This window comes from Spea bombifrons, chromosome 8 (genome assembly GCF_027358695.1).
Source record: "Spea bombifrons isolate aSpeBom1 chromosome 8, aSpeBom1.2.pri, whole genome shotgun sequence".
Classification (NCBI taxonomy): domain Eukaryota; kingdom Metazoa; phylum Chordata; class Amphibia; order Anura; family Pelobatidae; genus Spea; species Spea bombifrons.
The window spans coordinates 14,006,452-14,029,474 of NC_071094.1; the positions used below are offsets into that span (position 1 = coordinate 14,006,452).

The 23,023-nt window shown below is 44.8% G+C and overlaps 1 protein-coding gene across 1 annotated transcript in view; it reads left to right on the plus strand.

Moving 5' to 3' along the window:
• Positions 1 to 23,023, plus strand: part of F8 (coagulation factor VIII) — a 694,472-nt gene that overhangs the window by 151,491 nt on the left and 519,958 nt on the right. The window contains exon 8 of the mRNA XM_053474021.1: positions 880 to 1,123. Coding sequence (XP_053329996.1) covers positions 880 to 1,123 — 244 coding nt within the window. The remainder of the gene's footprint in view (positions 1 to 879; positions 1,124 to 23,023) is intronic.

Sequence of the window (23,023 nt, forward strand, 5' to 3'; positions counted from 1 at the left end):
TACAATGATACTACCCATGCATAGGTTTTTTGGGTTGTTTGGGGGCTAAAAGGCCAAATTTGGGACATACCCCCATCAAACCATATATTTTTGAAAACTAGATATCCCATGGTATTTCAGACGGTGGTATTTTATCACTTCCCATGCACTAATTCTAGTACCAATCTTTGTCAAATGTTTTTTTGGTGTTTTTTTCAGGTGTGTATTTACAGTTCCTGGTATATACCATTACCAAACACCCAAATATGTCTTCAGTAACATCTCCTGGGTACAATGATACCACAATGCATAGGTTTGTTGGTTTTCTTGGGGCTAAAAGACCATACTTGGGATATGTGCAATTCAGGTTTTTAATGTGGATTTATTAAATCTGGTCATCTTGCGCCCATGCCAATTCAATTTTTATCCCATGAAACCTTAACTTTTTGAAAACTAGACACCCCTGTATACTTCAAAAGGTGGTATTTTGACACACTCCAACCACTAATTCTACTTTGTCAAAGTATGTGGTAGTTTTTTTTGTAACACATATTACTTCAGGTATGAATGTACAGCTCTTGGCATTTGTCACTGCCAAACAACTCCTCAATATGTATCCAGCAATTTCTCTTGAGTACAGTGATGCCACCTATGCATGGGTTTGTTGTGGTGTTTGGGGGTTTGGATCTTTAAAGCTGCCCAGTTCAGTTTACCCCATCAAACCATATATCAACATTTGGATATGGTAGCTATTCTATTAGAAGCACATTATCAAAAAATCAAATAAAAATTAGAATATTCCATAAAACTTCCATTATGTCTTTCATGTTAAACCCAATATTTTATTGCATTTATCACCTTTTATGTACACATGTAACACATGTAATATGTGTCTCCCAGGCACAATGTCAGCTCAGTTCAAGGTAGAAGATTGCAATGAGGAACCCGTAAAACAGATGCGGTTATCAAATGTTTATAATGATGACGAAGATGAATATTATGAGTCTAACATCTTGGAAATGACAGAAGATCTTTCACCTATACAAGTACGATCCCATGGAAAATACCGATTTACCACATGGACACATTACATTGCAGCTCTGGAGGTGCAGTGGCATTATAGCTCAGATAATAGAGCTAACAGGTGAGCGACTTGGTAATAGAAACTAACAATTTAAATGTGGCTTTGAATATCCAGAAAAGGATATAGAAAACGGTGAGAATAAAATAAAATGTGAATAATATACTATACCATGTAAACGTCTTTCAAAGTTAACCCTTGTGTATCAGGGTAATTAGAGGCAGAGAGAGCACGCAGAATTTTTGTTAAAACTGAGAATAGACTCGTCCTTGTGGTTTGTTCCATCAGCACTGCATAGTCGTGATGGATTGCACCTGAACAAGATTACAAGAGGGTCTAATCTTCTTGGGGAGAGGATGGCTACATGGTTGGGGAAGATTTTAACCCCTTCATGAGAGTGGCTTTTTTTGTTTTGTTTTGTTTTGTACCCTTAGTGGCAATGGCTGTTTTAACATTTCTGAGGTGCTCACGTTTAGCTGTAATTTTCTTCTTTCCATTAACTGAAGCCACACAAGTTATAAATAGTTTTTTTCAGGACAGGAAGGGATTTCTTTAGATGTCATTATTTTGATTGTATCAGATCATTTACTATTAAAAAGATGAAAATATGGTGAATATGGAAATTTAAAAAAAGACTTTTACTTGAAACATCTTTTACTCGTCTATAAAAACGAATGAAAAAACCTGCTAAATAGATTGTACTATTTGTCCTGAGTTTAGAAATATCCAATTGTTGTGGTCGTGGCCTGTTTTATGCAAAATTATGCTAATATTTAAATACACAATTTAGACAAAACACATCTAACAATACAACAATAAATTTGATTCAGGAATACAGTTAAATTATGTAAAGACGAATACCAACAGATGTTATGATATATAATGATATACTTTATTAATACCTCTAGCGGTAAAAACAATATATCGAAAAAGGTTACCATAACAAAGTTACAGACAGTCAACAATTATATTCTAATAACATTGTAATAACATATGTACTTAACTTCAGAGAGTATCAGCATATCAAATGGCTCCTTTGGTGCTCAGTTTCCAAAATGGCTCTAGATACCAGGATCATATAGAAGACTTTAAAGGATTTTTTCAGTAGTAGTTTTCTAATTCTTAGTTACAATACTAGGCACTAAACTAGTCCTAGCTTCTTGGCGCTTAACTAGCCCAAGATGGAAGAGCAGCTTTCTATTTCATACTTTTCTCTGGCAAACTTTCACAGCTCCCTTAGCTTCTGCCATGCTGCTTCCTTCTTGTCCTTCCAGTCTCCTCCGCTCCTCCCCCGTCTTCCTGCAGTTCCTGATATCCCATTGTTCCTGGTATAGCCCACATGGCTTTTCATGTAGGTAGCCATTATCTATGGTCTTACATAAACAATAGATGTACACATCACTCACTCTCTAGTGCTACCTGCTGGTAGAGGTAATGCACTTCTTAAACAATAGAAGTATAAACAATAGAACTAATTGATATTGTAATATATGCCACAGTTAGGGGAGTGGTTTATCCAAAGGGAGATACAGATGTTGCGTCTGTGACGTGAATCACTAATAATGGACGACGCAATCCATGTCCACAACACCAATGTTTTTTGCTTTTTTCTGCATATTATGGGGCAATAAGTACAAGTGGCGTTTTGTTATTTCAAAACCATTTTTTTCAAATCTGGTAACTCTGCCCCTATGTGCTATTTGGAACATCATTTAAGTGTGCCAATGCAATTTACCCCACCAAACCATGTATTTTTAAAGATTTGACACCCCAGGGTATTTTAAATGCTGGTACTCTTTCCATGCACTAGTTCTACCACCAGTCTTTGTCAAAGTTTGTGGTAGTCATGTTTTGCCCTTTTTGGGGCTCAATTTAGTAGACAAATCAAAAGAGGTTAAAAAAGGGCTGCACTAAAAATAACTAAAATATGATAACCAATAATTTGTGCAATCTGGCTGAGGAAGTCATGGACTGATGAAACGCGTCCCAGTGAGCCTATTTGAGCACTTTATTATAACATATTTTAAGTGTTTTGATTTTAAAAAAACAACTTATTTGATGTATTTAATACATTGTTTAAAACTTTTAATTATATACGCTATCTTGAGTGATTATTCTCCATAAAGGGCCTTAAGAGTGCTTTATGAGCTTACATTTTTAATTTGACTCTGAATATGGTGAGCAGACTGTGTATGGGTTTTACAATTTTATTGGATGCAGTGATGTTTTTTGCACTATGATGTCTCTCTTTGCCTTTTGTATTCCGTGTGGTATTTGCATTTGGGAGACGTTAATTGAGACCGCTGAACAACCCGTACACGCTGAAATTTAAGTTTTTTTAATTTATTTTATCTTGTGGAGTCTATATTATATAAAGCGCTAAGTTGGAGGAACTCTTTCTTTTCTATTGCTTGTCAGTTCAATTTAGCTTCTTTGAGAAGCTATTTCCAGAGAATGTTTTTTTCATCTTTGACCATTTTATATTTATTTAAATAACCACTAAATTATCATTAGTGGTATTATTTCTCATGTGAGTACTCTTATTCTGTATTTATTAGTTTTTTTGTTTTTATTTTCTCTTTTCCATTTTCTCTTTCTTTAATTTTTAAAAAAAATGTTGTAGTATCTTTCTGTCTATTTTCTTTTAGTTCCTGTTTTATAGATACAGATGATGAGGGGGGTTAATTCCCAGATTGTAGTCTGGGAATTAACCAAAGTGTAGACACTTTGTAGTAAAAGAATTGAGCTAACATAAAACTAACCTTCAACACACACAGCTGAAGACGTTTTTTCAAAACGCGTCCTGCATTTGACATTAGCCTGGCCAGGCATAATTCTCTCAGTGGTGAATATTTCCTTTATTAATTACCCCTATTGGGGGTTGAAGAAGCCACTTTGAGCAGATTTTTATTTGGATTATTTTGATTGTTATTAATGTTTTTGATAATTTTTTACATATTTGTCTCATGGTTATTATTTGAATATGTATTTTGTTATTGTTACTCACCTGTCCTCGGTTCCCACGCTGTCACAACAGCCGCCGCGTAGGAGAGGGAGACCCTCCTCCACCGCACGGCCACCTCCGCAGCAGCCGCCACGAAGGAGAGGGAGACCCCCCTCCACCTCACAGCCACTTCCACTGCTGTCCTCTGAAGTGCCACGCAGGAGAAGCAGACCTCCTGCTGCACGGCGTCTTGCTTCAGCGCTTGCACTACAGGTCTTTATGAAGGGAGATTACGCCACAAACACAAACTTCCTTTGCGGTACCCTATTTAAGCTCCTCAGTCCAGCTATACCTTGCCTTCTGATGGTTGTCTATGCCTTGTGCTAGTGCCCAGATAGCGTTTATTTTCCTGATTCCCGTGTTTTGACTTTGGCTTGCCTGACTACATTGATCTCCTGAATCCTGACCTCTGCTACGTTTATTGTTTATCCTGATTTCCTGAATCCTGACCTCGGCTTGTCTGAACTTGTTCTGTCCTGGAGTCCTACCTGACCACGGTGTCTCCTACTACTTGTATGTGACAGTTATGTATTAATTTGTATTGACTATTTAATATATATTTTTTGTATATATAATGTGTCTAATTATTTTTCTTTGTATTTATTATTATTGTGTTGTGTATATGTGTTTTTTATATTTATTAAAATATTTATTTTTATATTCATCCAAGCGCTGTCTCTTGAGTGTGTTTTTGATTTTATAGGTTTCCCCTATTTCTCAGGGAGTCTTTTATATTCAGGATTAGCTGCTTTGTTTCACATCTCTAAAAGTCAAAATTCCTGTTCTGTATATGATTGGTAACTATGATTGAAATTTTCTTTCAAATATATTAATAGACTTTTGATGGGTGTTTTGTTCACAATTGAAGTGCTATATTCTTATCGCATTAAAACTAACATTATTTAATTCAAACATTACACAGACTCAATATTTAAGACATAAACAACACTTTAAAAAGGTAAGGAAATGCCTTTGTTATATAAGGATTCTTAGCTTTTGTTAAACATTTTGCTCGCTATTGGGTGAAAGTATTTCTATTCATTTATCTCACCTTTACCTTCGGAAAGGGTTTTATTTTTGTTCTTAATGCTGTAGCTTTTTCCATTGTCCATTGCCATATGATTTGAGACCTGATTGTTTCCCATTTTAAAGTATTTTTTTTTGATTTGCTATGTTTAATTTGGCTGCGACCAAGATCAGAATACACAATTTCTTTTTATTTGTCATTACAGGAAAGTTCAGGTGTAGCGGGGCAAAATCTGGTTTAGGGTGAATTTTAATTTCTATTAGTTTGCTCGTGTTTTTAAAAACTTCTAGCCAGTATTTCCTTATACGGGGATATTTCCACCAGATGTGCAAGTCATTTCCGCTTTTTACACCACATCTCCAACAGTTCGAGATTTTATATTGTAGTTCTCTCAAATTGAGGCAATTGATATTTTTGTATGTGGTGTTTAGAGCTCTCATCCAGTCTTCCTTGGAGATTATTCGATCCAGATCTCTTTCCCATTTCTTCTTTGCGGGAAATAAGCTTTTTTGTTAGGCTGGTAATAATATTTCTACATCTGGATAGTATTTTCTTTAAATTTCTAGATCCCTTATGTCCTTTGGTTTATCTTTAAGAAGGTGTGTTAGATAATTGTGAAGCCTTATATAAGTAAAACGGTTGGTGTCAGGTAGAAAGAATTCTTGTTTTATGGCTTTGAAGGGTTTAATCTAATCTTCTATCGTTGTATGTGGTATTTTCTGGATACCTTTATTTTTCCATGTTTTAAGATCTAGATCTGCTATGTTTTCTAATGATAGAAATAGTGATTTTCAAATTCCTAATGATAAGGTAGATATTTTATCTCAAGTTATATTTTTTCTTAAACTTCTTACAATAAATTAGATTACTTAAAAATCACAGATCTATATCTCAGGGTATATTTCTGATGGTGACTTGTGTTTCCGTGTTTGCCAAAAAAGATTCTCTATATTGGAAGCTTTGGTTGCTTCGGTTTCAAGTTGGTACCCTTTTTGATGTGTGGTGTTGGGTAGCTATGATATGTGCCAGTCTACTTGCGTTGTAGTATCAGGCACTCCCATTCCTCCCTTTATTGTCTGAGATATGGTTAGAAAACTTATCCATGTTTTTTTTTGCCAGATAAAATTCCTAATAGCTGTTTGGTATTGCTAGTGGTATCATGGAGAACAAATACTTATATTTGTGTTTATATTAGACCTTCTCCATCAGAAAAAATCTAACTTCTTCCGTTCTTTGAGTTGTGTGTTTGTTTTATAAAAGGGAGTAGATTTAATTCAATCAGTTTATTGATATTTAGGGAGAAATGTATACCAAGGTATTTAATATGGGTTCTAGCCCATTTAAAATTGTATTTGTCCTTAATTGTTTTTTTCATTATTTTTGTTATTTCTATAAATGATCTCTGATTTATCTGTGTTTAATGTATTCCCTGAGTATTTTGAATATGTGTTGATTTAATCTATAAGGGCGTCTAGAGGTGTTTCTGGGGCCTCCATGGTTATGATTATATAATCTGCATATAGATAGAGCTTCAACCCTCCCTTCCTTGTATGGATAGCTTTGATGTTCTTGTCTGATATATATATATATATATATATATATATATATATATATATATATATATATATATATATATATATATATTGCTAATGGTTCCAATGAAAGGACATACAGGAGAGGAGAGAGCAGGCATCCCTGCCTGGTCCCATTAGATATACCAAACCAGTCTGATTGGAACTCCTGTCCTGTAGCTTTAGCTGTTGGTATAATACCTCCATTGCATTTAGAATTCTGCCCGAGAAAACGAAGGAGCGCAAGGTTCCAAAAAGGAGTCTCCACACGACTCTGTTGAACGCCTTTTCAACATCCAAACATGAGGGGGGTCCTCTTTCTGTCCGCCCCCTCGAAGTTGTCCACCAGTCTTCTGATGTTGTTTGATGAATGAAGCCCATGGAACAGCGCAGCTTAGGTGGAGTGGGCCTTGACAGAGCTAGGTGGTGTGCATAAGGAGTGATTTAATTTAATTGGCTCAAAGCTGTTATGGGTGGGGTTATTATCAAGGTATATAAGTGGCAACCATTTTGTAAACGGTCACTTAACTGCTTTTCTAAATCCTGGTTGTTCTGTTATTGGAGCGATTTGGTTTGGAGAAGCTTTTGCTTTCTTTTTCAGATATGGAGCAAGAAATTGCGGAGATTCTGGAAGGACTTTGAATGGATACGTGGAAGCGCGGTACCGGATGGCTGAGGGAGCAGCTGGCACCTGGATGTTTGGGCGATCCCTTCATCGGGTCGGCCCGTGCGGTGCACGAGGCCTCCGGAACGGCTGAGCCCGGAGATGTCGAGCCCGGATTTGTTATATTATGTGTGTGTGGAGAGAAAATATACTACCTTAGAAAAATTACTAACTGCTGTTTCTGTTGTCCTACTGAAAAGCCGTGATTTAGCTCAAGGACAGACTATCGTTACACACACACCTGTTTGCTTCTTTGACAGCGCTGCAAAAACAACCAATTCCAGATAAAAAAAAGCTTTGAAAAGTCATTGGCTGAGTTGATTTTCTATCGTAGAAGATCCACAGTTAAATTATCATCCTTAGATGATTTACCTTCCGATGTTACAAATAAAACATTCCTAATGATCATTACACAGCAATATATTATACAGATGGATCAGCTGTTAAATCTGCTAAACCAAATGCTTATAAATTTGCTGGTTGTGGTATTGTTAAATATATGTCAGGCTCCCCACCAAAGACTTAGGAATTGTATGTAGGCGATCACTCAGCTCAACATGCTGAAATGTATGCCTTTACTCATGCTTTAAAAGAGCATACTTGATAAAGGACCAGTCCTCATTGTCACTGATTCAACTTATTTAGCTAGATCAGCAATAGAAGATCTCCCCACTTGGCGTTTTAATGGATTTCTAACTGCTAAATGGAAGCCACTGCAGCATATTGCTTTGTGGAAACAAATAAGTGTATATATGGTGATAAAGCCTAACACTGATATTGTACATGAACCAGCTCATCTGAAGCTTGGCACGTCCTCCCACACTGCTGGTAATCAATTGGCAGACACTTTAGCACAAAGTGTTAGTCAATGATACTCTGTGCATGCGATAACTTGCGCACAAGCACACACCTGGTATCTTAGTCTTGATGCAGAGTTAATTGCTTGCCTGGATAACACCAGACCTAATCCACCTGGTTATCCAACTACATATGCATACAAGGTCCAGACTGCATTGTGCAGATTAATGATCAATCTTATATCCTTCCACCTGTATTACAGAGAGAGAAATTTGTACAAAAAGCTCATGCAGGCTTAGGTCAAGCACATTTAGGATGGGATAGAAAGAATTCTTACCTGGGAATTCCTTTTCCTTGTCCATTTCCAAGGTGGCACATGAGAAGAGGAGGCTCCGCCTACCAGGTAGGGCAGGAAACACTATAAAAAAGGAGACCTCCCCCTTCCTCCCCAGTGTGGTTAAAAAGAAAGACTCAGACAAATAATAGCCAAACAAAGTAAATTTAATGGGTGGGAGACAAAGTGTGCCACCTTGGAAATGGACAAGGAAAAGGAATTCCCAGGTAAGAATTCTTTCCTTCCTTGCCATTCCAGGTGGCACATGAGAAGAATTAGCAAGATGGGGAGGGAAGGATTCCAGTCTGTAGGACACGACGACCAAATTGAGACTCGTCTGAGAGATGAAGATTCAGCCTGTAGTGCCTTACGAATGTATGAATCGACCTCCAGGTCGCTGCCTTGCAAATGAGAGACGGAGTCACCCCGGAGAGTTCAGCCCAGGAAGTCGAGACAGATCTGGTCGAGTGTGCCTTCAGGCCGGAGGGAGGTACTCTTCCCGCGGAGATGTAACATAAAGTGATTGCGTCCTTAAGCCAGCGGCTCACAGAAGCCCTGGATACTGATCTGCCCTTGCGGGTCCCCGCAAAGGACAGAAAGAGAGAATCGGATTTCTTCCAGGCAGACGTACGTGAGAGATAAGACAGGATACATCTCCGCAGGTCTAGCGAGTGGAGTTCCAGTTCTTTGGGATTCTTGGGATCCGGACAGAAAGTAGGCAGGACGATCTCCTGATCCGAATGGAAAGGAGAGACTACTTTAGGGAGAAACTCCGGTGGCAAACGAAGGATAATGCAGTCCGGCAGAATCCTGAGAAAAGGTTCCACTCTGGAGAGAGCCTGGAGCTCGCTCACCCTCCTAGCGGAAGTGAGGGCTACTAGGAGGACAACCTTGTAGGTGAGCAGCTTTAGAGAGGTATCCTCTAGAGGCTCGAAAGGAGACGTGGTGAGTTGGTGCAACACGAGGTTAAGGTCCCAAGGCGGAATCAACGGACGGAGCCTAGGGCGAAGTCTACACATCCCCTTAGAAAATCTGGAGATCCAGGGATGGGAAGCCAGATTGAAGTCCAAGAAGTTGCTCAGTGCCGAGATCTGGACCTTGATAGTAGCAGGTTGTAATCCTTTATCAAAGCCATCTTGAAAAAAGTGCAGCACCTCACGGATAGATGGAGAGGATACTTCGTGCACATTGCACCAGGCGATGAATGTTTCCCAAACCTTCTGGTACTTGGCAGCCGTAGTATTTTTGCGGCTGGAGAGAATGGTGTTCACCACTGATGCAGCTAATCCTTTGGAGGTCAGGATCTCCCTTTCAGAAGCCATGCTGAGAGGTTGAATCGGGAGGGATCTGGGTGGAGAACAGGACCTTGAACGAGAAGATCCTTCACCAGAGGAAGAAGCATGGGCTTGTCTATGGACAAGGTGGTAAGGTCCGAAACCAGATTCTTCGAGGCCAGAAGGGAACAACCAGGATGACTTTTTGAGGGTTTCCCCGAATTTTCCGGAGCACTCTGGAGATAAGGGGAAGCGGATGAAAAACGTATGCGAGATCGAAATCCCAGGTCTACGAGAGTGCTTCCAGGGCTCGGGGACGGCCGACTGGTGAAAGAGAGAAAAACTCCTTTACCTGAGTGTTCAGATGCGTGGCCATCAGGTCTATCTGAGGAGTACCCCATTTCCTTGTGATGAAGGCGAAGACCCTTTTGTTTAAGGACCATTCTCCCGGAGGTACTGAGTTTCTGCTGAGGTAATCCGCCTCCTGATTCAGTGAACCCCTGATATGAACCGCGGAGAGAGTGCAGTGACTGAACTCCTCCCATCGGCAGATCTGAGCAGTCAGGGTCTGCAGGCGTCTGCTTCTGGTGCCACCTTGCTTGGAAAGGTAGGCCACCACGGTGACGTTGTCCGAAAGGATCCTGATGGACTTGTGCGGCAGGATTGGAGACCGGAACCTTAGAGCCCTCCAGACCGCTAGCAGTTCTAGAAGATTGATGTGCAGGCTTGATTCTTGAGGAGACCAGGTTCCCTGGGTAATATGGCACCCCAGCCTGTCAAACTGGCGTCGGTGGAGATTACCACCCAATCTCTCGTCTGCCAAGGGAGTCCCTGTGAAAGATTCTTGGCTGACAGCCACCAACGGAGTGACTCCCGAACGAAGGGAGAAAGCCGGACCTTCTTGTATAGGGACGTCCTGGAGCGATCCCAGTGATCCAGTAAGAACTGTTGAAGAGGTCTTGCGTGAGCCAGTGCCCAGGGAACCGCCGAGATGGAAGAGGTCATTAGACCGAGCAATGACATGACGGATCTGAGGGACACTGACTTGTTCTGTAGGACCGCATGCGTGAATTCCCGTAATCTTAGGATCTTGTCCCGCGGGAGAAACTTCTGTACTTCTGAATCGAGGATCATTCCCAGAAAGGTCTGACGTCTGTTTGGAAGTAACTTTGACTTTAGAGAGTTTACTAACCATCCTAGGTTGTGGAGGGTCCTGAGGGAAAACTCTAGATGGGATTGGAGCAATGATGCCGAGGCTGCTATTAGGAGCCAATCGTCCAGATATGGGACCACCTTTATGCCTTTTTGCCTCAAGAAGGCCACGACCACTGACATGAGTTTCGTGAAGATCCGTGGTGCTGAAGCAATTCCAAAAGGAAGAGCCCGAAACTGAAGATGCCGAACACCTTGAGGCAGTGGAACGGCCAGACGGAGGAATCTTTGGTGGTCTTCCCTGATGAGGACATGTAGATAGGCATCCCGCAGGTCTATAGTGATCATGAAGTCCCCCGATGAAATAATCTCTGTGGCGGACTTCATGGATTCCATCCGGAACCTGTTGTATCTTATACAGGCATTTACCAACTGTAGGTTGATTATTAGCCTGAATTTCCCGGATGGTTTTGGCACGACAAAGACGTGGGAATAGGTTCCCTCTCCTATTTCTTGATGAGGCACCGGGACTAGAGCCCTTTCGTGAATTAAGTTGTTGAGTGTGGAGAAGAATCCCGCTCTTTTCCAAGGATCTGCGGGAGGCATGGACAGCAGGAATTTCTGGGCAGGTAGGTGAGTAAACTCCGGAGCATAGCCTTGATTGATGATGCGAAGGACCCAGGGGTCTGAGGTGATCTCTTCCCAGGCATGAATGAAACCGGTTAACCTGCCCCCTACCTGAAGCCTGCTGGCGTCAGAACCTTCCTGTTTTACCGTCCCTGCCTCTGCCTCTTCCTCTCTGGAATCTACCTCTTGCGTAGGGTTTACCCCGAAAGGACTGGTAGTCTTGATTGGAGGTTGAGGGCCTGTAGGACTCCCTGTCTCTTGGAGCTCTGTAATAATTAGACCTGAAACGAGGTGGTCCTTTCCTCTGAGGTAACCAGTGCTTCTAGAATCGTGTCGAGGTCGCTGCCGAAGAGGTGGTTCCCCTGGAACGGAATGCTGCACAGCTTGTGTTTTGAGGCATTATCTGCAGACCACGACTTAAGCCAGAGAGCTCGTCTAGAAACTGCTGAAAGGGCCGTAGCTTTAGCAGATGCACGGACAGATTCAATGGAGGCATCGGAGATGAAGTCAATTGCTAAGCAGGTGTCGGACAGGTTTCTTGCGACCTGCTCAGTCCCTGGAATAGCTGCAAGGTCTTCCACCGCCTGTTGGAGCCAGATTTTAATGGCTCTAGAAGTTGACGCTATTGCAATGGCTGGACGAAAGTTCGCCGCTGCTGCTTCAAAAGCCCTTTTGGCGGCATTCTTAGCCCGCCGGTCCATGGGGTCTTTGAAATGGGACGCGTCCTCCATCAGAATGGCTGTTTTTTTCGTAGCCTTGGCTACTGCGGTGTCCACTTTCGGGACTTCCCAGGCATCAGAATTCTTACCATCAAAAGGAAACTGTTTTTTGATTCTGGAAGACGTGAAGAATCTCCGGTCAGGATATCTCCACTGCTCCGTGATCATGGCCGAAAGTGAATCGTGAACTGGAAAAGTCTGCGGTTTCCTAGAGTGACCCTGAAAAGGATCCGGTTTTAAGACTGGTATGTCATCCTGTAGATTCAAAGTAGATCTGACTGCAGAGATGAGCTTCCCTGTTTCTTCGACTGGGAAGAAAAAGGTTTCCGCTTTAATTTCAAGACTGGTAGTCGTATTCAGAAAAAGGAGCCGAATAATCTTCCAGGGTATCTGGAAGAACATTTGGTGGACCCTGCTGGTAAGGTTGATGCTGAGGCACCGGCGCCTGAGTGGAGCTTGCCATGGCTCGAAAACAGTCAAAGGTAGACTGAAGTTCCCCCTTCAACCAGGAGGTAAATTCTGCTGTGGAAACTTCTTTAGGCCGAGAGCAGGAGCTGCACATTTTGGCCGTAGGGTCGTGTAGGGTCTTTTTACAGGATGAGCAGGATTTGTGTTTCGTTTTTCCCACAGACTTCCTATGTGGGGAGGCCTCAGGAGGGATGTCTGGATTTTTGTCTGACATGACTGAGGAGAAAAAACACAAAGATGTAACCACAGAAAGCAATGGAATAGGCAATGGAAATCTCCCTCCAAACCAGGAGCGAAACACCTACTTGAAACAGCAATATACAATCCTCAGGCACAGGCAGGCACAATAGAGGAGTAGAAAATCCAATAATACAGCAAAGGAACGAAGAGCAAGGAAAGATCTTACCCATTCTGGCGTTTTTATAGAGGCATTTAGGCGCCCAGGCCCGGAAACATCATATCCGGAAATTCCCCGTCAATTGACCTCTCGTGACCCCGGACGCAGTGCCGGAAGTAATGCAGAGAGGAGTTAATGAAAACGGGTGCCGTGAAACCGGCACAGCCGGGTATGGAATCCTGCTCACAGTGCCTGTAATCCGGAGCACTCTCCTGCCGTGACGCTGAGGATTCCCTGGGACGGAGAGAACCGGAGCCCGGGGATGCACGTCCCAGTGAGCCCCCTGGGCTCTGGGCAGCGTATAACGAGGACTGAGCCTCGTGTTGCCGCGATGACCGCGGAGTTACAGCCTCCGAGGCTGCCGCATAACCCTGGATCCACCGGGATCACTATCAGAGAGAGGACGCCCCCCCGGGGCTCCGAGAAAAAACAAAAAAAGAGAGAAGGTAAGCTTCAACCTAACCGCTACCTGAGTAGGGCAGGAAACAACACTGGGGAGGAAGGGGGAGGTCTCCTTTTTTTATAGTGTTTCCTGCCCTACCTGGTAGCCGGAGCCTTCTCTTCTCATGTGCCACCTGGAATGGCAAGGAAAATGTGTTACTACTTTTAAAGAAAAAGTATTGGCGGCCCAATATGAGAAAAACTGTTTAAGTTTTAGGCAATTGTAAACAATGTTCGCTAGTGAATAAATCTAATCATTCTGTTTTACCTTATATTGAGAAGGCTATTCCAAATAATCATTTTGATCTTTTGTTTATTGATCATATTGGACCACCATCACAGGGTTATAAGTGATGATGCATGTACTTATTTCACTTGGTTATATCCTGTGCGTAGTGTGACTGCAAACACCATGATCTCTAGTCTTACCCCCTTAGTAAGCAACCGAGACTATCCACTCGCACGGAGGTCCACTATTTGTGGCAAAGGAAACCCTAGAATGGGTAAGCAACTCTGGGATCCTTTGGGAAATCAGTGCACCTCACCATCCCCAAAGTAATGGATAAGTGGAGAGGAAAATTGCTGAGGTAAAACGATTATTGACTAAGCTTCTTGTATCTCGCCCCACTCAGTGGTATCCTTTGATTCCATTAGTACAAATTGGCATTAACAACATACCTAATGTAACTAATAAAAAAACACCTTATGAAATGCTATATGGTGTACAGTATCAATGCTTTCACTGACACTCATGTTTCTGCACCAGGGAGTTTAGAACAATCGGTATTATAACAGGAAATTCAGGAATCTTTTTCTCACCCCACCACATACCCTTCTTCGACTTCTGCTTGGATTCCACAGGTTGGCCAGTTGTCCAGGAGAGGGTGCAAACTGCTCAACCTCTTCGACCACAGGGGAAACTACCTTGTAAGATAGTGAAAGCCTTAAATGTTCATATTAATATTCTCTTTCATTATTGATAGCAAACAAGGCCCAACAGCAAAACGTAAGCATTGCCAATTTAAAACCTGCTAAATATTTGTGAAATGACAGCCAGGACACATGACCCTTGCACTGCCCATACCCAGGAGGTTCCCCATTTCCCAAACCCGAAATAAGAGACAGACACCAGCAGGATTGGATTTAGAAAAGGCCGAGACATTTTTTTAACAAATGTCTCGACATAACTTTATTTAAAATCTTATAAATTATTGTAAAAACACTTTAATAATAACTTCTGTATAAATACTATACAGTCTTCTGTACACCTGTGTACAAACAGCTGAGGGTTTCCAACCTAAACACAAAACAATGGCTTCACACTACCCCTTCCGCCGGATACCACAATCACCCAAGCGACCGCGGGTCGGATAGGGGAGCTCCACCTTAACGCTTTGGTTAATCCTGTACAGGGAGGGCATTAACTCTAACCGCTAACCAAAACCATCAACTTGCCACTCCCATTATCATTCAAACTTCTCCAGGGAACTCCTCCGCCACAGGCGATGAGCTTGTATCCCTACTAGCTCTTTGCCCCCGCCACACAGCAAACGCCCTCTCCAATCCTGCCCCAACCTCAAGACACCACAAATCCATACCAACCGCATTCAAATGAACCCCATCCCGGGCAAACAAACCAGCCGGGTCAGATTCGATTTCAGAATGCGACACCAGCAGGCCACCATGCTGTGACACAAAATGAGAAACAGCCCGATTAACCCTCCTACGGGCCCTATTGATACCCACAACAGATCTCGCTCCCCGCCAAAACAACCGAGGGGTAATCTCAGACCACACCAAGAGCATCCCCGGAAAACTGTCCCACAAACGTAACAAATCACATTTAATGTCCTTAATCAGCTTCCTGGCCGGCCTGGTACAAAGGTCGTTACCACCAGCATGAAGAACCAAAATGTGCGGGGCACCGTGCCGATGCACCTGAAAATCCACCTCAGAACGCACACCTTCCCACCGCAAGCCCCGAAAACCAAGCCATCTGACCTGTACCAGGTCCGGATCCAGGCCCAAAAGCCGACCGGGAGGACGAACACCGGCCCTACGCGCCGCCCAGTAAACATAAGAATGGCCCAGAATCCAGATCAGGCATCCCGAGAAACCTAAAACGAAAAACACAGGACAAACAGGAAAAGAAAATGACTAACAAGTCACACAAGGTGCGAACGCACGTAAGTCTGAAAACGCCCAGACTCCCACCTCCCAATCCGTCTGATAACATCCTCACCCAGACCCCACCTAGCCGCCTGGGTGGCCGCGCCTATCCGAAAAGAATGGGTCCCAAACTCCCCCGGGTTCAAGGCACACGCCAACAAGCATTTGCGGAAAACCGCCAAAAACTGAAAGCGAGACAGAGAACTTCCATTCACATGCACCAGCAAGGGACCATCCCCAGGCGGCCGCACAGACAAAAAGGAACGCAAACAACGGACTGGGCAAAGGTCAGACCCCTCCAACCCAAACAAACAGACGCAAAATCCCCGTCCCAACTGATCAGTCTTAGAACGACGAACCAAAAGAGAAACAGACCGATCCCTCAGCAAAACATCAGAAAACAGCAACCCCCCAACCGTAGTGGTGCTCGGACTAACCAGCTCACTAATGCGAAAAGCACCAAAAAAGGCCAAAACAAAACTCAAACGAAAAAGACAAATCTCAAACTCAGAAAAGCAAACCCCAGGCAAACAAACACACAAACGCCCCAGCAAATCAAAAGTGACAGGACGCCGACTATCCACCCGTCTACAACCCCGCCGATAGCCCTTCATAGCCTGGGAAACCAAGAACTCCTCAGTCAAATCCACCTCCCCATGCATCTTAAAATAAAAAGCAAGAGCCGCCAGGCGCTTAGTAATGCTCGCCACAGAAACCCCGCGAGAAAATTCCGTGCCCACCACGAACAGCAAAACGGACAGTCTGCCTTCACGCGAAGCAGGACCACCAACTTCCCGCAAGGACGCCTCCCAGTCCTGCCAGTACCTGGTGTATGCCGACAAGGTGGACGGAGCCAGTGACCGAGCCACCTGACTCAAGACCCATCCTCGACCATGCTCCAAATCCAGGCTGGAACCTCCACCCCCACTGGATCCACGGCCGGCGCCAAATCTCGAAAATGGTCCCAAAGCTGTCGAGACAAAGCATCAGCGACACTGTTACAAGCACCGGCGACATGCACCGCCCTGCCCCACAAATTCAATTGCAGACACCGTAAGACTAAATGTCGCAACAACCGAATCACTGGAGGAGAGGAAGAGGACAGATTATTAACTGCAAAGACCACACTCAAATTATCACACCGAAAAGTGATACACTCATTGCGAAATCTGTCACCCCAAACCTCGACACCCACCAAAATAGGGAACAACTCTAACAACGTCAAATTCCTAGTGAAGCCCAACTCAAACCAGCCACCCGGCCACGTACCAGCAAACCAAGCCCCACGAAAGAAACCACCAAAGCCCACAGAGCCGGAAGCATCAGTCCACAAAGACATGTCATCATTAAAGACAGCATCCGCCATCCAATAAGACCTACCATTGTAATGAGAGAGAAACATATCCCAAACCCGGAGATCCTCCTTATATTCCCGCGTCAATCGAATGAAGTGATGGGGCGACCGCACCCCGGAGGTCAACATAAACAACCGCCTGCAAAACACCCTACCCATGGGCATAATCGGACAAGCAAAATTCAGTTTGCCCAATAGAGACTGCAACTGCACCAACGTAATCTTAGTGGCAGAACGCGCTCGGGAGACATGAGCAAATCCACAACCTTATCTAAAGGAATCCTGCATAAAAGCCGCTCGGCATCAATCTCAATCCCCGAAAAACGTATCACAGAACACGGACCCTCAGTCTTGTCCTCGGCTAGCGGCACACCAAAACGCCGCATAACGAAACGCAGAGTTTCCAACAACACCAAACAAACTGACGTACCCCTTGGACCTACACACAAAAAATCATCCAAATAGTGAACAAGCTAATGGACACCCGCAATACGCTTGATAACCCACTCCAGGAAACAACTAAACGTCTCAAAATGCGCACAGGAAATCGCGCAACCCGTGGGCAAACAACGGTCCACATAAAAAGAACCCGCCCAATGGCAACCAAGCAACCGAAAACACTCAGGATGAACAGGTAAGAGTCGAAAGGCAGATTCCACATCAGCCTTGGCCATCAAGGCACCCGGCCCAGCCTCCCGAACCAAACGTATGGCAGCATCAAAAGAAGTGTACGAAACTCTACAGAGTTCCCTGTCAATGCCGTCATTCACCGACCTGCCTTTAGGGTAAGATAGGTGATGAATCAAACGGAATTTACCCTCCTCCTTCTTGGGCACCACACCCAGCGGGGAAACCATCAAGTCAGCCAGTGGCAATTCAGAAAAGGGGCCCGCTAGTCGCCCCAATTCCACCTCCTTAGCAATCTTATCCGTGACAACCTGAGGATGCAAAAGTGCAGACTTCAAATTCCTAGCAACAAAACCCTGAGAATCACCAGAAAAAGGGATCTTAAAACCAAACGAAAAACCCTGCTCAAGCAAAACAGCCGCATCTCTATCTGGGTATTCACGAAGCCAGGGAAGCATCGCGTCCACGATCTCCGGGGACACCCCCTTTACCAGCAGATCCCGACTTGGGCTGCTTATCCTTCTTATAGCACTTCGAGTAAGGGTGGCTGCCGCTACATCCGGTACACTCGTGCCGGAATTTGCACGCATTACCCCACAAGCATTGCCCGTCAGTAAATTGCCAACAAATGGCCTTTTTGGCAGCAACAGCCCCCGACGCGGAGGCGCCACTCCGAAAGGGCGGGGAACCAGACCTAGAGGGAGTCATCACCTTCAACCACAAAGCTATCTCCTTCTGATCCCAGCGCAAAGATGGACGAACAGCCTTCCTCTGACGGAATTGCTCATCATAGCATAACCAACCAACACCCCCATACGTCCTGTAAGCCTCACCAATACTGTCCTGATAACAAAACAAAGCCGAACAATTTTCCGGCGCCTTTTCACCAATGACGCTAGCCAATATCGCAAAAGCCTGCAACCAATTACTAAAAGTACGCGGGATAAGCCGGTGTCTACGCTTTTCCTCCTTCTCAATCTTCTTAGCATCCTCACCCTTCAACGGCTTATCCAAATTAAAACGCTCTAAAGGAAGCAAGGAGAAAATCTCAACGTATTCACCTTTCCAGATCTTTTCCCTCACATCACTCTTCAGATGGGCCCCCAGCGGCCCTTCATAACAGACATACACCTCGCCCTTCGCAAAATCCGAAAAACGCTCCACCTCTGAATCCTTAGCCGCCGACTCAACCGGAACCACGGGAGCAGCGACAGCGGACGTATCCCCCACAGACGCCACAGAACTCGCAACTGGAACGGGGGCAGCCGCCATGGGCGGCCCCGAACCCGCCGACGCATCCCAAACCTGAGACGGCAACTGAGGACCAACAGCCCCAGTAGCACGACCAGACCCACCCTCAAATAACCTAAGAAACTGTCGCAAACCCTCCAACACATCCAACCGAACCTCACTCCTATCACTCCCAGCCAACCCCACTGCAGAACCAGCACCCACTGTCAACCCCGAAAAAGAGAGGGGGAGAAAACAGGAAACCCCAAAGACTCACCAGGCTGGGGGGCTGTGCCACTGCCTGCCACGGGTCCTGCCGGGGTCACACGTCCAGGAGCACCAGCTGCAGAGCTAGGACCAGCAACAGCATCATCATCCTGACGTCCTCGAGCGGGCAGGGAGCCAGGACCCGCTCTAGAAGAATACTGGTATCGAGATCGGCCACCAGAGGGCGTCCTGCTGACAAGAACACGAGCAGGAGACGCTGAGTCACGAGACATGAGAGGACGAGAAGAAGCAGCTGGAGCCAGCTGCTCACCACGAGCTGCAGGGGGAGGGGAGGAATCCCCCAAGTCAGGCTCATCCAGAGCGCTCCAGGAAGCCGCCACGGACATCACACTGGCAGCAGGAGATGGGGAGCGGGCAGACCGAGGCCCGGAATGCGAACCTCGGGCCCGTGCGGGGCCACCACGCTCCCGTGAAGCCGGCCGTTTACGCGACCGGGCAGCATCCCGGGACCGACGTGCAGGCTGGGAGCTGGGGACGACATCTGCATCAGGGCTGAGGCGCACAGGAGGCCGACGGGCCCTGGAACTCGTCCGCCCTCGCTCCACAGGAACCACCGGAGGTGCAAACTGCTCCTGTGGTGTTCAGTAATTGCCCCTTGCAGGATGAGCCTGACTTGGGGGATTCCTCCCCCTGCAGCTCGTGGTGAGCAGCTGGCTCCAGCTGCTTCTTCTCGTCCTCTCATGTCTCGTGACTCAGCGTCTCCTGCTCGTGTTCTTGTCGGCAGGACGCCCTCTGGTGGCCGATCTCGGTACCAGTATTCTTCTACAGTATTCTTCTACAGCGGGTTCTTCTACAGGGGCTTTATAGCCCTGTCCCCTTCCCCCTACAGTCACGTTCCTTGTGACTTCCCCCTCGTTCCCTGTGCATTCTCACCTCGTGCTAACCCTTGCTGAGTTAACCCTTTCCTGCCCTAATACCATGTGCACCGTCCTGTAGTGCTGGCAGGGTCATGTTCCCCTTACGCCTATGACTCCAGGGTTTCTAGAACCCCTGACATTCACACAATGGATGTTGCTCAGTGACGCTCAACAGATCACTGCTGCATATTATCAACAGATGACACAAGATGATTGTACAGATACAAAAGATGATACCGTATTTGCTCGATTATAAGACGAGGTTTTTTTCAGAGCAAATGCTCTGAAAAATACCCCTCGTCTTCTAATCGGGGTCGTCTTCTAATCAGACCTCAAATAGAGGTCTGATTAGGAGACTAAGATCCAGATCCCCCGCACCGCTGCAGGGGACCTGGATCCTCCTGTCTCACCCCCCCATCATACACACACTTACCGGTGCTTCCTGCTGTATTGCCGGGGCAGCGGGTTGACGTCTACGCGATCCGCGTAGACAACGTCCGCTCCAGCCGGAAGGAGGTGTGGCTAGCAGCGGGGGTTGTCTGCGTCCTTCGCGTAGACCTTCCCCGACTGTCAGAGACCAGAGTTCCCCGCACCGGCGCGGGGAACTCTGATCTCTGACCTCTGACAGCCGGGGAAAGTATACGCGACGGACGCATACAAACCCCCGCTGCCAACTCCACCTCCTTGCGGCTGCAGCGGAAGGCGACGTCAACCCGCTGCCCCGGCTGGAAGCACCGGTAAGAGAGGGCTGAGAGGGGAGAGAGGGGGAAGGGGGGAGAGAGAGAGAGTGTGTGTGTGTGTGTGTGTTAGTTAAATGGGGGTATAGGGTGTGTGTGTGTGTTAAATGGGGGCATAGGGCATTTCTGGAGTGGCATTAAGGGGGCATTTAATAGAGCACTCTGCCTCCTGAAATGCCTTATACCTCCCTATATGCCATTCTGCCCCATAATATGCCTTTTAACCCCCTAAATGCCAGAGTGGCATATAGGGGTATAAGGCATTTCTGGAGGCAGAGTGCTCTATACAATGCCTTTTAACTCCCTTAATGCCACTCTGCCTCCTGAAATGCCTTATACCTCCCTATATGCCACTCTACCCCATAATATGCATTTTAACCCCCTAAATGCCAGAATGGGATATAGGGGTATAAGGCATTTCTGGAGGCAGAGTAGCACATAGGGGGGCAAAAGGCATACCATGGGGCACAGTGGCATATAGAGGGTTAAAAGGCATATCATGGGCCACAGTGCCATATTGGGATGGCAAGCCTGGGGGCAGATGTGCGTAACTGGGGGACAGGTTGGAAAATACAAGAAATAAAAACAAAAAAAAACTTTTTTCCTTTGGGGTCGTCTTATATTCAGCCTTTTTCTTTTTTTCCTAAGTTAATATTCAGATTTTGGGGGGGTCGTCTTATAATCAGGGTCGTCTTATAATCGAGCAAATACGGTATATTAGAAGGAACTAATACTGATCTACCATACTCACCTACACCTATTGCACCAACTACGCCAGAACAATTTTCACCATCTATTCTAAACCGGACAAGACAAGGAGATTGAAAATGAATGCAACATGGATACAGTATGTAAATTATTATCTATACTTATTGACATTATGGTTATGGGGAAACTGGTTTTAATGCCTGTTATTGTTTTTATTTCTGTGTGGACTAATCGGAATAATTGTAGCTGTACTACGGATTCAACGGGACTATGTTTCTACTCAAACAGCACCAGATATTCACTGGTCCGGATTCAACTCCACAAACGTGAATGTTACAAGAAAAACAAATTGATTGCAAAAAAGAGCTGTGAGCTGTGAAAGAATATATTGTGTGTATGTATGGGTAGTGTGTGTGTGAATGGGCAGTGTGTCAGTGTGTGTGGGCACTATGTTTGTGTATATGCACGTGTGTGTGGGCAGTGTGTATGTGCATATGTGTGTTTATAGGCAGTCGTGTGTAATGGCAGCGTGTATGTGTTTTATGTGTGTTTATGGACATGTGTGAGTAAAGGCAGTGTGTAAGGGCAGTGTAAATAAAACAACCTCTTTAAAAAAATAGCTGGGGGGACAATTTTCTATTCTTGCCTTGGGTGCAAAAGGAGCTAGCTACAGCTATGTTAATGACCAAACAAGATCTGCACTAAATCAATCCCTTCTCATGTATACAGATGTGAAGACTGTTCTATTTGGGTTAATGCTACATATCCATATCCAAGAAGATGGATCAACGATATGTTTTATATTCTGGAGCACCAGGGTTGTGGTGTGGAAGTCCAAAAATAGTAACGAATCGGAATAAATATTTATTTATCTTCTATTCTCGAGTACGGTCTTTTTCTTCCTGCTTATTACGGAGGTTTGGAGATGTGGCAAGTTGTCCTTTGAAACGGAGCCCGGAGTTCCTGTACCATTTGCTGGAGACAAAACCCCCGGAAAAGATCTTTTGAGGAGCCTAATTTGATTATGAAGCATGTGAGTGCAATGGTTGTTTTATCAACATATTGCTTTTTGATCTACTACACCATTTATGTGTTTTCTGTTTTTTGTCTCATTTTAAGATAAAACATACCCAGATATCGTTCAGAACCAAATTTTTGTCAATAGACACATGCTGAGCACACTTTATACATTGTTTGTATTCTTTTTTGTGTGTGTATATTTCACATTTGTATGTGTATGGGAAATCACATAAATAAGGTGCCGCTGGCATAGAGGGGAGAGCGCAGAAACAGTCACTACCCCTTTTTTTTTCTTTTTTTTCTGTGACATTTAACTAGTAATAGTTCATGCTAACTATACTGTATACTCCCTATACCAGAAATGTATCGGGGATGGTTTAAGTATTTCACCAATGGTCTCCACAGGCCTAGTTTTGGCGTCAGGAGTTAAACGGTTTGTACAAGTGATTCTATTGGTCGCTCGTATTGTCAGGAGTTAAAGGTTTGTACAAGTGATT